Source organism: Anser anser (assembly GCF_964211835.1).
Source record: "Anser anser genome assembly, chromosome: 4".
Lineage (NCBI taxonomy): Eukaryota > Metazoa > Chordata > Aves > Anseriformes > Anatidae > Anser > Anser anser.
This window is the reverse complement of record NC_139724.1, coordinates 57,625,253-57,641,047: the sequence shown is the minus strand read 5'-3', so window position 1 is coordinate 57,641,047 and position 15,795 is coordinate 57,625,253. Positions and strand designations below refer to the sequence as shown.

Below are 15,795 nucleotides of genomic sequence, written 5' to 3'. Positions count from 1 at the left end.
TGCACTGATTAGCAGTGGGACCAGTATTTATGTGTGCACAATTAATAATGAATGAAGGATGGAAGTTGGGTAGTTTTTTTTTTTTTTCTTTTCAGAGAATAATATTTGAGACAATGAGAAAATTTAGAATATGCTCTAACAGTGTAGGAAACAGATGAGATAAAAATTTTTCGTACGTAAGCTGTGAGTTAGGATGTAACAGAATTAACAGTCTCTGTGAACTGATAACCCTGGACTAGTAAATTCTCTGCTGATGGGCAGAAGAAAAGAAAATAGTAAAACAATAACAAAACCAAAAGAACTCCAGGAAAACCACCTTTTCCAAAGATGTCAGGAAAAGACAATGATCCGGTCACAGAAAAGTTGAGAAGTGAAGAAAGTGTTAGCCATTATGAAGATAGAAGTAGCAAGTAGCAGGTACCTGAATGACAATTAGCTAAATAGATATTATTCCTCCATGTTAACAATATATTTTAGTCAAACAAATGTACTCAGAAAATTTTAATGGAACTTTTTAGAAAGAGTTGGAGTGGAATACTGAAATCTAATGAATGAGTTCAGAAAAACAATCTAGATCCACTGAAGTTGTGCTTAATCTACATGAAAGATTTAGGACAACCCCCTTTTAAAAAAAATAGAATAAAATGGGATAGAAATCTTACTTCATGTCCTATTTGGTCTTGGGAAGACAAAGTGTTGCTTCCACTACCTTCTTGTAGCAGAAAAATCAGTGCTTCAGGGTCACAGATGGCTGGTTCTTAACAATTCTCAAACAGTGGGATACTGACATGATAACTTGACAATAAATATATTTTCATGATCAGGCGAAAATATAATGGAATTATTTTGACCATCTCTGCCACAGATTCTCATTTGTTCTTGGTTTCTTTATGCTCATCTTTCAATAGGTACCAAGAAGAGCTCTTGCGAAATGATAAGAATATTGGCTTTGTTAAAAGCCTTCTAAATCTTGCTTAATTTTTGTAAGTGACCTTGTGTGCTATATTTTGATAGGAGGATTCTGTCATAAAACAGTATTATGTCTTTGAGACAGGGATGCTTTTCATATTTTTAGTGTCTTCTCTGTTGATGTTGACGGAAATAATAAGCATGGTTTTTGTTTATTTACTTGTAACAGAAGTGAAAGTAACTAGGAATCTACTTAATGATCATAGCCAGGTGAATGTAAAGGATTTTAGGCTGCTCAGAAATAATTGTCATGATTCAGAAAGGCAAATCTGGATGATCAGTGAGATAAGATATTTGGGAAAAGCATTGAACTTAAAAGGAAAAACATGTTTGAATGCTATAGAAAAGATTCCTGTAATATAAAATGCGTTCTGAAATGTTTTCCCTGAATATCAAATCTTAACATTTGCCTTGGGCTTAGGCAAATAGATATTAGTGAATTTGTATTTCCTGTTTATACAGAACAAACAAAATATGCTTGTGGCTCATGACCAGGAGCCCACATGCAACTGCAATTCAAATTAACAAAGATGCTACCAAGAGTGAGGGCAGTGATGATGGAGAGTGCTTCTGCTGTCTGTAGAATTCTTCCCTGATGGCTGATCTAATCTCCCTTTGTTGCAGGTGATGCTAGCTAGAGAGCTTGTAATATCAAAATATTTCTAATTTTTTTCAACTGTTGTTTGAAATTGCAATTATTACTGCATTTTGCTGGATTTAAAAGAAAAAGTTGGTTATTCTTATCAGTATGTTTCTTCTATTCTCCCCTCCTGTTGTAGTACTTGTCTCGGGTTTTTCAGGCTTCTCATTGAAAAATAATGCCTGTTTAATTTAATTTCCTGCCAATTTTATATTAACCACAATGGTAGAAACTTAGAACAGTACAAATATGTAATTTGAATGGGGGAAAGAGTTGTGTGGGTTGAATCTATTCATGCAGAATAGTAATTGTTCATTAATATTTTGTTTGTCTTTCAACAAGCTTCCAGCAATTAAGAATGAATAGAAAGAAAAGGATAATGACATGTTTTATCAAAATTCAAGGGCTTAAAGAAACACTTTGAATTTATGTGATGAGTTGATGTACCTCTTCTGCTTTTTTTTCAGATCTACCTTATACGTATCTCACAGTTGCTGTGTTAGTCTTGACATTGATTGACTCTGTGAAGCTAAAAGGAATTATAACATTATTTAGGTTTGACTCATCACCAGTGCTTTTTGTGCTTTGGCACAAACTCTAATACAAAAAAAAAAAAAAAATCCATTCAAATATAAGAAAAATCTTTGCTATGAGAGTGGCAAAATGTTGGAACAATGTGCCCAGAGAGGCTGTGGAGTCTCCTTTCTCGGAGATACTCAAAACCTGACCAGACATGTCCTTGGGCAAAGTGCTCTTGGTAATCCTGCTTTAAGCCGGGAGGTTGGGCTAGGTGATCTCCAGTGGTGCCTTTCAGTGTAAACTGTTCTGTGGTTCAGTGACAAATCTGAGCTAGATAGATATTTGGCCAGCTTAAATCATGGCTGAAGACATCATGTGCCCTTTAAAGTGGGAAGCCATCCAGTATGAGAGTTAGGGAAAAACAAGAACTTCAACTGCTGATCTTCCTGGGTTTTGGGTAATGCCCACGCTAATGCTGAGTGAGCTAGTAGAACTATTTAAAACAATGTATCTTGCTTTAGCTTGGTACTCTGTTTGGGCTAATTTTTTATGCTTCTCAACATATTAAGTCACTTCTTGGATCACTTTTTACAGTTGTTTAAAATCTTTTCAAAATCCTGGTGCTGTTGAGATGAAGGTGTTGCAGCAGCAGGGAGGCCTGATAGAATCTTGCTATTTTTATCCAAGTGCTAAGTAATGAAGAGAGAAAATTGCTAACTGTCCCTTGTTACACTTTAGAGCATCCACTTTGTATCCAGAATCAATAGTGAGGTAACTGGCTGAGAAAGGGTGAAAACCCTCGCTCTCAATTAACCATAAAAAGAATTGAGTCTTCCACCCCGCCACTGAAGCAGGTGAACCAGAATTTGAACCAACTGTATTTACAGAACTGATAATACTTTCTATACAGAAACTATGATAGAATATCATCCCTGAACAATGTGAAGTGGCAGGAAATAAAATGCAAAACAATAATTTTAGAAAATGAAAGGAAAATCTTTATCGTAATGGAGAAGAAGTGTCACGATTAAGCCTTATTCAGCTGTGTGGTTATATTGCTTTCACCTAGTCTATCCACAGACTGTCTCTGATTCCTACCTCTGAAATTAGGGTTTGTCATGAATTGAAATACAATTCTACTTTCTAGCTTGGATAAAGAAGAGTTAATCAATGCAGACTATGATAAGCTCTGTACCACAGAATAAGTCAGTATTTGGCATTGCAGAAATTTTTGTTCTGCTGGTGAGAGGAAAAGAAAATATCTGGTTCATGAAGTACAGCTGAAACAAGGAAGAACTGGTAATTTACCTTTGGGGTATATTGCAAGGATGCATTTTTTTCTCCATGATCTGATCATCTCCACGATCAGATATAATTTGAAATAATTCTACATGCTGTTACCAGAAAATTAATCAACCTTCAAAGGGAGAAAATAATCAGATCTCTTGCATTCCTATAAAGTGGTGTTTGCTGTGAACCCAGTAAGGCCTATCGTTACTAATGATTGCTATGAAAGTAGTAAAGGCTAAGGATTGCTGTTTTGCTAGGAAAGACAAACTGAAAACTAGTAGGCTTATTTGCGTAAAAGCAGCTCTACCATGTTCATTCACAGTTCTGGCAGATGGAGCTGTGTTAATGTTGTGGACTGAAAACGGATGAAGCTAAACATAACCCTCTCCTCTCCGCACATGGGCATGTGCCTTAGTTCGTCAGCACCTGGAAATTTTTCATGCCAGTTTTTCTGTGAAATGTTATCAATGGAAACAAATTAAGGATATAGTCTGTTTCTCCTGGTTACAGTGTGGTTTAAATCCGTGTTCCTGACATTGCAATAAATGCCAGAGAAAAACAGTATTTTACCACTAACTTTTTGGAGATGTTATTCCTGATATCTATCCTTATTCTCTTCAGTTTGTCTCATTACTATAGTGTTTTCTTTAAAACCTCAAAAGTTTCACCGATTGGGATCTAAACAAAGATTAGGCTGCATAGGAAAAAAAAATCCTGTTTACATTTTGTTTGTTTTTATTTTGCATTCATAGCAGCTGATATATAAATATCACTTATTGTGTATCAGCATTTTAGTGCTCATAATTTTCTTGGTAGGGATTAAATTTCATTTAACTTTTAAATGTTCATGTTAGTAATAATTAAAGGGCTCCTATGTTTTATATACAGTACAGGTCATTGCCCTTTTCAGAGGCATTTTTTAGCAGTCCTATAGTTTTGTATTATCAACTTTAAGATATAATCATTTGTCATTGTAAAAATGTGTACCATAATTAAATTCTTGCTTTAATTTTCCAAGTATATAAAAACTCAGTGTCGTTTATGACCCACAGTTCTGACTATTGCTATGTTTATCCAAATTATACTACCTAAAGTATATGGTGTTTTATATATGGTGTTACTGTAAAATGAAGTAAGGATATCCAATTTTTTCTGTTCTTAAAATCCATTAAATTCATCAGATACAGTGTTTGTTAACTACATAGGTATAAAACATGTATTATTATCAATATCTGTTTCTTTTAGTCAGCAAACACAGGCCATGGTGTTATTCCATGAGACATGATGAACTCAAATTTAGCAATACATTTGCCAAAGAAGACTTGGTTCTCAGAAGTAATGCAATATAGAGGTCAGAACTGTGATATTTATACTGGCAGTAGAAGTGTAATTAATGCTGCAGAATAACAATTAAACATGTACATCATTCATTGGGAAAAGATTTCACCAGCATTATATCATACTCATTAATATTCCGTGGAATGCGCTATATGGGTTCTACTGAACTGAATGTTACTTGTGTTAGTTTTGTGTCAGATAATTCCTACTCAGTTCAGCACTTGAGAAAAAAAAAAGCAAGATGAACATCTGGATCTGTTTTAAAGCACATTATTAATAACTAAGTAAAGGCATGTCAAATTTCTCTTAGTTTAGAGAATAATTCATGATATTCTTAGGGATTTTCAGCCTTATTTATAAAACAATCCAGTTTTGCAACTGTCCTGTATATTCTTCTCTATATGCCACCTAGGAACAACATATATTCTTTAAAGAATATGGGAAAGGAAACAGGAAGGTAATACATTCTTGATACTGGTTTCCAAAACATACTTTAATTGACAATACTACTATTAATGTGATAACCAGGTGTTTGATGCTTGTGATCTAGTGAGGACAGATTTTAAGAAAAATGGAAAAAGGGTTAGAAATGTTTAAAATTTGTGACGGTTTCTTTTAATTCCAGTGTTAAGTTGCATCCCTCTGGTTCTTATTGTAACTGCAGATGATGTAGAGTGTTTATGGTGCAGTGTGTCTTGGCTACAAGATTATATCTGAAAAAGGAAGCAGAACATTTACTAAATGAAACCATAAAAACCTTAAGCAAAACCCTAAAGAGAGAGTGGTAATATTTGTCTCTAATGTGAAATTTCAAAGAGGTTATCCCAAACTAGTCTTCTGAATACTTTGTAAGTAGGACCACTATTCAGGTATGTGGTAACTGTTTACGACAGGCTTTGCATCCCACCCTTGAATTCTTTGAGGTCTCCAGTGTCTCTAAGCATCATGCTCTCCAGTTATCTACAGTTACCTACAGTGCAGGTGTGATTTTCCTAGGAGATACCTGAATAAGGGGCAGAACCTTCATATTTCAAGGGTAGGTTCTGTTGAGCTTAGCTCTGATTTGCAGTGCATTACTTTTACTACTTCAGAGGTAATCTGCACCCAAAGGTACTTAGCATCTTTTAAACAGTGGTTCCTAAACTGTGGCCTGTGGTTCACTGGGAGTCTGAGAGTTACCAGTTCATCATATGGCTATATACATACAGGTCTGTAGGGCCTTTCAAATGGACCTTCTTATGCTTTCTCAAGGAATTTAGTAAAAGTGAACAAAGCAGCCGTCTGTGGGAAATTATGAGCATTGCCTCCTTAATTTGCAACTTTTCTAAACTTGTCACAGTATCTCTAGCAGTTAATTCCTCACTTGAGTTATACTGTGATATTCAGGAATAACCTGTGGGACAAGGTCTAAGGAAATCCAAATTGTGTGAGGTTCTCAAAGTTTATATCGTTGGTCCAGAACTTAGTAGTAATTGATGCATATATAGCTACAGCATACAGTGTCTCATTACATGATGGTATGGTCTGTCAAACAGTTCACAGCCTAAGTACTGACCAAAACAAGGATTTGTAAAGTTATTTTTGTAGCGTCAGTGTGATCAGTGAAAATGTATATCTTTAACTCTAGTCAAGTGGAAGTTTTGGATCCATTTTAATATATACATTAGCTATCATAAATTGTCAGTAAAAAGCAAATTCTGAAAATGGAACTTTGCTAAACACTTTAAAAATTGCTGGTCTTGCACCTGTTATTGCTAAATTTGTTCATTTTTTTCTGAAATGTATATGCTACATATGTGCTTACCAATACATATTAAGTATGTTTACTAATATTCTTTAATATTTAATATGGGAGATAATGTACAAATCACTCTTGCCTTTATGTGTGATTCCACAAAAGCTTGTCATTTCAAAGATAAGCTGTGTGATTTAAGCTAGATCTTGTTTTAAAGCAAAATACAGTTTCCTGTTGAGAACTAGTATACGGATATTCCTTACATACCTAGATGCCTTAACTGAAAGCAGATTTCTTCCACTCCAAGCATATATATGTATTGCCACTAAATACTATTTAGCATACTATGTATATATACCCATATACCACCCATAGAGCCTGATCCCCTGACTGCACAGAATATGTAACAGCCAGAGAGTGTGCTCACTGGGGAGCCTGGCAAGAAGGGGGAGACTGTAGGTTTGTAATTTCTTGCAACACAGGGCAGACAGCTCTTTCATCTGCACTGGGAAACTCTGCCTGAGGAAGCATTAGAGACCCTGTTCTCCAGGGGAATAGAGTCCCCATCTACTGACCTGGCCTGATGTTTAGGGAGATTTGCAGTTTGCTAGGTGCTCAGATGCAGGATGGCTTGGAGAGACTCCTGAGTCTTATTCACCTTCAGACTATCAACTCTTGCTCCTCATCCACCTGGGCACTGGTGACAGTGCTAGGGATCACGTTGACTGTATCAAGGGGTGGCTACATGTCTCTGATGGGAGAGGGTGAAGAGCATGTGGGACCAGGTGATGTTTTGACACTGAAAGGCTTGGGAAGGAGCAGATAGATCCCGAGGACCAACAGCTGGTCTTGCGAGAAAGGGATTTCACTTCTAGATCTTTAAACTAGGAATGGCTGTGGAGGGAAATCAAAATGTAAGGAAGCGGTGGGCAGGGGTGGGCACCACTGGGTGCATGGTGGCAGCTACAAGAGACACTTCTGCAATGATAAAGCAGGGTAAATGTAGGGGCACCTCCAGCATGCCATATGTATGCAAATGCAAGCAGACTGGGAAACAAGCAGGAGGGACTGCAGCTCTGCGTGCAGTCACAGAACTACAGCTTTATTCAAATTACTGGGCTGATCTGAGAATAGTCAAATTGGAAAGAAACAGCAGAGCCAGCTTGCAAGATATGAAATACTGTCTTTGTCTGTCATCTTTTTATATACTTAGAAGTCAACCTGTGGAGAGCACAAGAAGGGGAATGATTGTTTCCAAAAGCAAAAACAACAATGAAAGAAATGATGGAAGAAAATTGGTTGTTCACCTCTAAAACTATAGCTTAGATAAATATACTTGATCTTCACATTGATTTAGTTATTTCTATGAGGTAATTTAATGTGTGCAAATTGTCAGTAATACAGTACACAACCTATTAAAATATGAAAGTGTAATGCAAATGACACAGATATTTTGTGGGACATGTTATTTTAAAGGTCTTTGTTCTTCCACCATCATGATTTAAAGTCAGTTGGAAAGGTTTTAGAATTCTTGTGCAGCTCAACAAATGGCTTCCTTCTGAGTACTTGGGGAAGAGAAAGATCTTATTGAGAATCTACAGGGAAAAATATTAAAGTTGTATATTATAGATCTAGGGTCTTAACCTAGCAGTTTTAATCCTCCTGTATGATTTATACTGTTTCCTCATACTTCATTGAAAGGAGCAGCAAGTCTATTTTTAATGTGCTCTTTTAATCTGCGTTATTTGTGCTCTCCATTCTTTTGTTTTGCTCCTCTATTCTTCTCGCATTTGATATATTATGAAGCCTTAAGTTAAGTTGCTATAAAAGCACTTTCCAGCTGAAGAATAGGAAACTTTAAAAGGTCAAAGACTCACCAGAAGAATATCATGACTTGTAGCTTAGAATTTTCTCATATTTATAGCAACATTCACATTTATAAAGTTCTGATCTACTTGTGCCAAGAAGGCTTAGTGTTATATTTGTAGTTCTGCCTCTTTATCATCAGCATTGAATATTACATTATATCTTAAAAAAACTGTAAAAATACTAATTATGATTGAAACTCCAGCCCTCTACTTCTAAATGTAATGTGGACTTCTGTTCATCAGGACTTGTGTAAGTGGCTGTAGTTGCTGTTTCTTCCCTTCTGTTGTGCATACACGTTTCCACCCTATAGTGTGACAAGAGGTGCCAGTAGGGGTGATGCATGCCTGTGTCTCATTCTAACATAGTGCTGGAAACACATCTGAATATGAAGACAGGCAGTACCCTCAGACCTCACATTCTAAACATAGGGACGTCTGCAGAGTGTCTTATAAAAAGGATCAGTTGGTGTTTGTTTTAGAAGGTGCTTTCTAGAATATGTATATATCTGCATGCACATATTATGTATGTATGTAAACACATTTGTTTGTGTTTACATACATATATAATACATATATAATACGTATATAATATACACAGTATTTGGACATACAAATCTACGTGGTGGAATTAGGCTCTTTATTAGAATATCAGATGCTTTTCTGTGTTTTTCTAGCCGTGTTAACAGTAAATGTATCATTACTGCGGAAGTGCAGTTTAAATCCTAGGAGAATCCACTAGTTTCTTACTGAATATCCCGCCTGCCTTTAGTGTCCTCAGAAATGTGAAGGATCAACTCTCCCACTTCCCGGAATATTCACAAATGCCAAAGTTCAGCGTGTAGACTTCTAGAGCAACAGTAATATCTGTCATTTTGAATGAATACAAATCTATAATAATCTATGTTTGTACAGTCCCAGTGGAAACATGTGGTGTCAGCTGTGCTTGCAGTACTTTAAAGACTTTATTAAGTTAGCTGGCAACACACCCTATCTCCAGGCACTGAATTTTATGGCAAAGAAGCTAAGAGACTGAACTCATGCTTCTTTTTCCCTTCCCATTTCCCCCTTCTTCTCTCTCCTCCCCGCCCCCCCCCCCCCCCCCCCCCTTTAACTTTTTGGTGTCAACTAGCTTCTAAAACCACAAGAAATGATTTTAAAGAAGCCTTATGGATGTGTTACTATGTTGCCAATTCCCACAATATAGTTTACCTGTGAGCATTTATACCCACCCATACCCTCTTATACATACTGTCAAGTACTTTTATGCAGTCTGATATAAACTCCATTCAAATTATTACTATTGAGTAAGGGAAACTGAACAGAATTTATAAATAATCGTAAAATAGTTTGCTTAGCTTATGCAGCTGCTTGAAAGGAGTCTATACAAAACTGCATGATGGTTCTAGACTGTTTATGACACTAAAAGACCCCAGATACTCTGTCCAGTGGTCTTTTAAGGACTGTACATACTGTTTGATTTAAATTAGACAAAATTGTTTAATGAATAAATGTTGAAATACTAGTTTGCTTAAGTCATGTTTTGAGAATCAGTTGTTCATAGACTGAACTTTTCAGTGACATTCAGAATCTTTTCTCTTGCAGCCATTTCGTAGAGTGACGTTTTCTGTTGTGAGTCAGCCTCAGGACCCACATCAAGGGTCATTGCAGAGTTGCTATGACAGCGGTCTGGAGGAGTCAGAAACACCAAGCAGTAAGAGTTCATCAGGGCCAAGACTGGGTGCCCTTCCACTCCCAGAGGACAACTACGAAAGGACTACGCCGGATGGCAGTGTTGGTGAGGCAGAGCATATGGAAAATGGTAGGGGCAAACACAACATTCACACACATAATCTCACCAGCAAGTGATACTAAGTAGACTTTTGAAAGGTCAGTCCTAAAAATAAATAAATATATTAAATAGTTAAATTGTAATTATTTTATTTTAAAGTTTGTTAAAATCCAGATACACAAATTAATGAAACATAACACTACTAATAAACCCAGCACTTTTTTCTCTTTACATGTATTAAGAACTATACTGCAGAAGCAGTTAAAACATTGACAAAATACTAGTAGAGGCCCGGGGAGATGGTAATTGAATTAAATTCCATATTTTTCATTTTAGATAAAATACCATATAACTTCTTTTCCTTCCATTTTTGATTCAACAGCTACTTAGGAAATTTCCCAGAATGTAGTATGTCCAGCGTCAGCAGAAAGAAAGTAGGATATAAAAACCCCACTCTAGAGAATTCTCTTTTCCCCAAAAATGCTATATAGCCTGTATTCAAAGTAACACTGAGTGTCAAGTCCATTCTTCATTATTTAGAAAAGAAGGATGTTACTTTCCTTTTCTTCACTTTATTTTGTACAGTATTTTTAGAACATCTCATTCAAATTCAGTATCTATTTATATAGAAGGGGAAAAATTTGATTCCTTATTTATGCTCTAGTAATTTTTCATCAATTACAAAATAAAAGTAATTTAAATTTCTTCTTTTCTGTCTAAAACTATTTAGATTAAAAAAAAATCTTTTCAATTTGAAATATATTTCATAAACCCTGAATGATTTACTGCACTCCACTTACTGGCCTTCATCTAAAGTTTTATGAAGTCAGGCACTGACTTCATTGTGTTTTGATTTGTCCATAAACAATAAAATAAATTACTGTATGTCAAAGTGTACAAATTTTTGATAACCAATGAAATAATGGGTTTGCTAATCCAATTGGAATTATTGGGTATACTCAAGAGGGGTGGTGTATTTTCTGGTATAGACTGACTGAATGAGTTTGGATAAGCACATGTTTTAGTTTTTCAGAGATTACAGCTCTGGTTAATTGTTCTTCATTTTCTGTCTTTCCTGAGATAGACATGTTTACCCAATAAAGGTATATTGTTTTCCATGGTAAGATAATGCCAAATCTAGTATAAATGACTGAAGAATGTCTGTAGCACTCTACAATTGCTTATAATGTATATTCCCCCAATAAATGATCAATTAATTGAAAAAGAAGATGGTATTATCCATTTAAAAATAAGATATATTAGGTTATGTATAAGTGTGTGTGTATATGTATTCTACTTGGTTGTTTGTATGAATATCTCTCTTTATGTTTACTTTTTCTGTGTGAGTGACGGGAAAAAATGATACTGGTACTACAAGAAAAACGGCAGAAAAAAAGATTTCTAGACATTAACCCTAAAATAGGATGATTACTTTATTGTCTGTTTTGTGGTGAGACTTTGGTTAAGAAAATCAAACTAAACAATTTGTTCATTTCCCTAGACATATAGCCATATAGTTGATTGCTGGACTTGAAATTCTGAGTTCAGAAAGTGTGTTAACATGGAGTATGACTTAACTGTATGGGAAAAACTGGAGAGCAACAACTGAACATAATTTTCAGTATATTCTGTAGCCAATGAAAATAACCACCTTACTAAAATGTAACTGAAAATGAAAAATGCTTGAGTGGTGTGAAAAATGAAAGCAAACCAGTTTATTTAAGTTTTTTAGTTGATGTTGAATCTGGCAATGCATTCTAGTAATTGAAGTATTTTAAACATTACTTTGATTTTTTCAAAGATGATAACTTATATTTGGTAGGATAAACTTGTTTGATTCAGTTTTAAAAATAGTATTGTATAGATAGAATAGTTAGAAACATATAGACAAAAGTGTTATTACATGAATAACTGACTGGAATCAAAAGTATCATGAAAAAATTATTGTATGGCACGACCTGCATATAGTAATCAAGGATTCCTTCTCCTTTATAAAACCTTGAACTGAGACCTTTGAAAGGTGGGTGACATTGTGATGAAAATTATACTCTACAGACTTTTGGAGTTTTGTGTCACATTTAAAAAAAACAAGCTTTCAACAGTTGGATGTTATCCGCCTCCAGAAATTTTTTGTTACCAATAATCTATAAATAATGACAGAACAGGATAGAATGTACTTTTGTTCCTCCATATATGTAACATCTGACATTTGAGTAAGATTTTTAAGTCCACTTGTATTTTAACTATTTTAAGCACAATTGTATTGTTCAAATTCTGATAATGTAATCTTCAATATTTATGGATCAGTCTGATGGAAATAGAATTGGAATTGAAATCTGTCAAGTGTTCAATTTGTCACATTTAATTGGAATCTAGGTAAGATACAGAGTTTAGCTTGGTTAGGTTTTAATTAGAATTTATACTGGATTTTCATTCAGATTTTCCATGGAAATGGCACTTCGAAGCTACCTTAGTTCTTGTTAGTACTTGGAATATTTACTTTAATTTCATTGTCATGAAAAAATGCAGTTATAATTAATTGCTTTGGGTTTCCACTCATTTTAAAGTTTGCAAAAATCATTTTCAGCACTATTCAATAAACCTTCTGATGTGTTTGATACATTTTTGTGCCAGATAAGATGACTGAGGAAAACGAATTGTTTTTATAGTTAAGGAAAATGTAAGAAGGTTAAGTTCACAACAAGAGTAAATACAAGATTCAACTTTCTGTTTGCTGGTAAGATGCTTCTTTCTACTTTCTCAGGCTAGGGTAAACCACTAAAATGAAACAACAGGGAAAGGGGGTCATTTTTTTAAGAATATGTTGTACGTTGCCTGCCAGCCTACGTGACTGTCAGATGTAGACTGAAGTTTTGTTCTGATGATTAGCTGTGGTGTCAGATGCAGGCGAAAAAGAAAAAAAAAAAAGAAAAGAAATGCTAGCAGATTGACTGTGAAAATTCAGTATGCAAAGATCTTGTTAATTAGTAAAATCTGCAGAACCAGAAGTAACTTCTGAGTTAATTTATCCTCTGCCCTTGGAGCTTTCCTTACAAGGAAATTCTGCTCATATGTGCAGCCTTCTTCTCTAATTTTGCTGTTAGAATGGCACTGTCTTAATGTGGATTGCACAATAATTTTCTCAAGAACATTTTTATTACATTTGTATTTGTATATCAAGTGTAAAGACATTACCATGGTAAACGAGTTTCCTAGTTTTTTAGTCATAGCCTTCTGTTTCTGACAATGCCTAATGCCGCATATCTCAGAGGAAGGTAGAAGAAGAAAAAAATCCTATGGCAGCTACTTCCAGAACTACTTTACCTCCTGACTCTAACAGTTAATAGTCAGCATATGCTTTAAATTGTGATATTCTAAAAGATAGTAGTAAAAAAGAGCCTAAGTTATCACGAGACATAATTTTCTTTGTGTTACTGGCCTGAATGATATCTTTCAACAGTGAGTTCCTCTGAAGGCTGTTAAAATTGCTTTATTCTTATTAGATTTTTATACATTTTTCTCTTACTATACATCTTTAGTAAATGTGCTTTTTTATAATTATAAGAAAGAGCATGGAAATATTCCATTTTACCCTTTAAATACTGTGGATTTTGTTTCCTTATCGTCTGTCTTTATTCTGAACAATATATTCCTAGGCTTCTCAGTCTTTGATCAAGATGTGCGTGTTAATTTTTTTCTTTCCATGAGCTTCTGCATTATATTCCAATGTAGGGGTAACTAGAGATGAATACTCACCATTCATGGAATAGACAAAACAGCCTTTTAATATTAATTTCTATGCTATTAATCATACATAGAATATTTAAGCAGAACTTTTCATTGTTCTGTTTCATGTCCATTCATGTAGTTCTGCTAGGTCTCTCTTGTCTTTCTTGAAATCTTCTTAGAAATATTTGATTATACTCCAGTTTTTCAGATTTCTGTATATTTAGTATTTATTTTTAAGTATAGTGGCCTAATCAGTTTGATTCTTTGTTAAATATAGATAAATACCTCTGGCAGTGAATCTGCAGCGCTGTAGATTTTGGCTCACATGCTCTTTCTTGGAGATTTGTTCCCATGCAGTTGTAATTAGTTGTAATTGCTTGCCACACCTGAGATACCTACGTTAATGCTAGCTCAGGTATTTCTGCATGAACATATCTGTAATCTGCAGTGCAGCATTCTAACTCAGCCTGTATTTCAGTAGCGAATATGTAAGGGTGGGAGAACAGCAGTCATCTCTGTGAAAGAAGGAAAAATAAGGGAATGGTTTACAGCTGATATTTTTACAAGGGGAAATGGAGTCAAGAAAGATTAAGGGACATGTCTGAAGTCACACAGGAAATAAGGGGCAGAGTTTGAAGAAGAGCTCAGAATTTCTGTGATTCAGTTACTTGACTCCTACAAAGAAATCAGTAGATAAATTACACTCCAGCTGACACATAGAGAACTAAAAAGCAAGAAAGAGAAGTGCATTATCAAGGTTCATACAGTCTGATAATATGCTATGTTCACAGCGACAATTTAAGATTTAGACTGTAAGTGTCAAAGTTTCAGTGTAGAGAAGGAATTCATGGTATGTAAGATAATGACTTGAAAATGTGAAAGGAATTTTGATGATTAATAGGTGTACTTAGTTTTATTTATAAGAGTCTCACTTTTGCTTGTAAGGTAGAGTATTAGTCTGTTCTCTAGACAAAACTGTTAATAAAGTGAAAAAAGAATCAATTAGTTTACAGAATACATTTCCCTTTAGGTTTTTACAGTGCAAATAAAAATACAGGTTAATGTTCATGAAGAGTTAAATGTCCTTGTCGTAAACCAGACATTCATTGACTTGCTCCAAAGAATCTTTGCAGTTCCCATTATTTTCAGGTGTACTCTTCTCTTGAATTCAGGTCCTGAAATTGCACGTGAATAATTCTGTTTTTAAACTGTCTTGAAAATGTTAATGCAAGTAGCCCATCAGAGGGTTTGAATCAGTAAAGGTTTTCAATATAGTGATAACATGCAAATGTTTTTTTCTTATTTCAGTGCTGCTACATCCACTGTTTCTTAAACGTTACCCTACACGTATGACTCCAAAATACCAGAAAGTGCTGCACAAATTATTGTATAATGTATATACATAAGAATTCTTATCCTCATTTCTGATAAATCCCAACCTATAAACATACACGCAATGAACTCTGGAGTCTGTAAATCTAGCAACATATACATGGTAATGTTTTGGAACACATATTCAGTGACTTATTATGTCTTGAGCCAATTTGTTCTGAGAATGGAGTATTCTGATAATATCTGTAAAAGGTAATTTTATAAGAGGAAAAACAGTTTCTCAAGCAGAAGACGACTTTGCAGGGGTCTCTGTTATACTAGTATAGTCTTATGTAAGAAAATGAACTTGCCTCGGAAAAACTTTGGCTGTTTTGGTCCTTGATTTTTTTTCCCCCTTTTTAATCTTTTACCATGTTTATTTAGATGACCTTACTGCATATGTCAGCTTTTTCAGCAGGAGAACGTATGGTTTGCTAACTTATGCATAGTAATACTTTAAAATTCAAAACTGCATGGTATTCTTTAAGAGTTACTGTGCACTTTGAAGTGTTATATATGTATACTTAAAAAGAAAATGAGGGAAATA

The 15,795-nt window shown here is 34.8% G+C and overlaps 1 protein-coding gene across 2 annotated transcripts in view; it reads left to right on the top strand.

Moving 5' to 3' along the window:
• PCDH7 (protocadherin 7) overlaps positions 1–15,795 on the top strand; it is a 280,035-nt gene that overhangs the window by 123,897 nt on the left and 140,343 nt on the right. For both annotated transcript variants that reach the window (XM_083833268.1, XM_083833267.1), the window contains one exon: positions 9,962–10,178. In XM_083833268.1, coding sequence (XP_083689394.1) covers positions 9,962–10,178 — 217 coding nt within the window. The remainder of the gene's footprint in view (positions 1–9,961; positions 10,179–15,795) is intronic.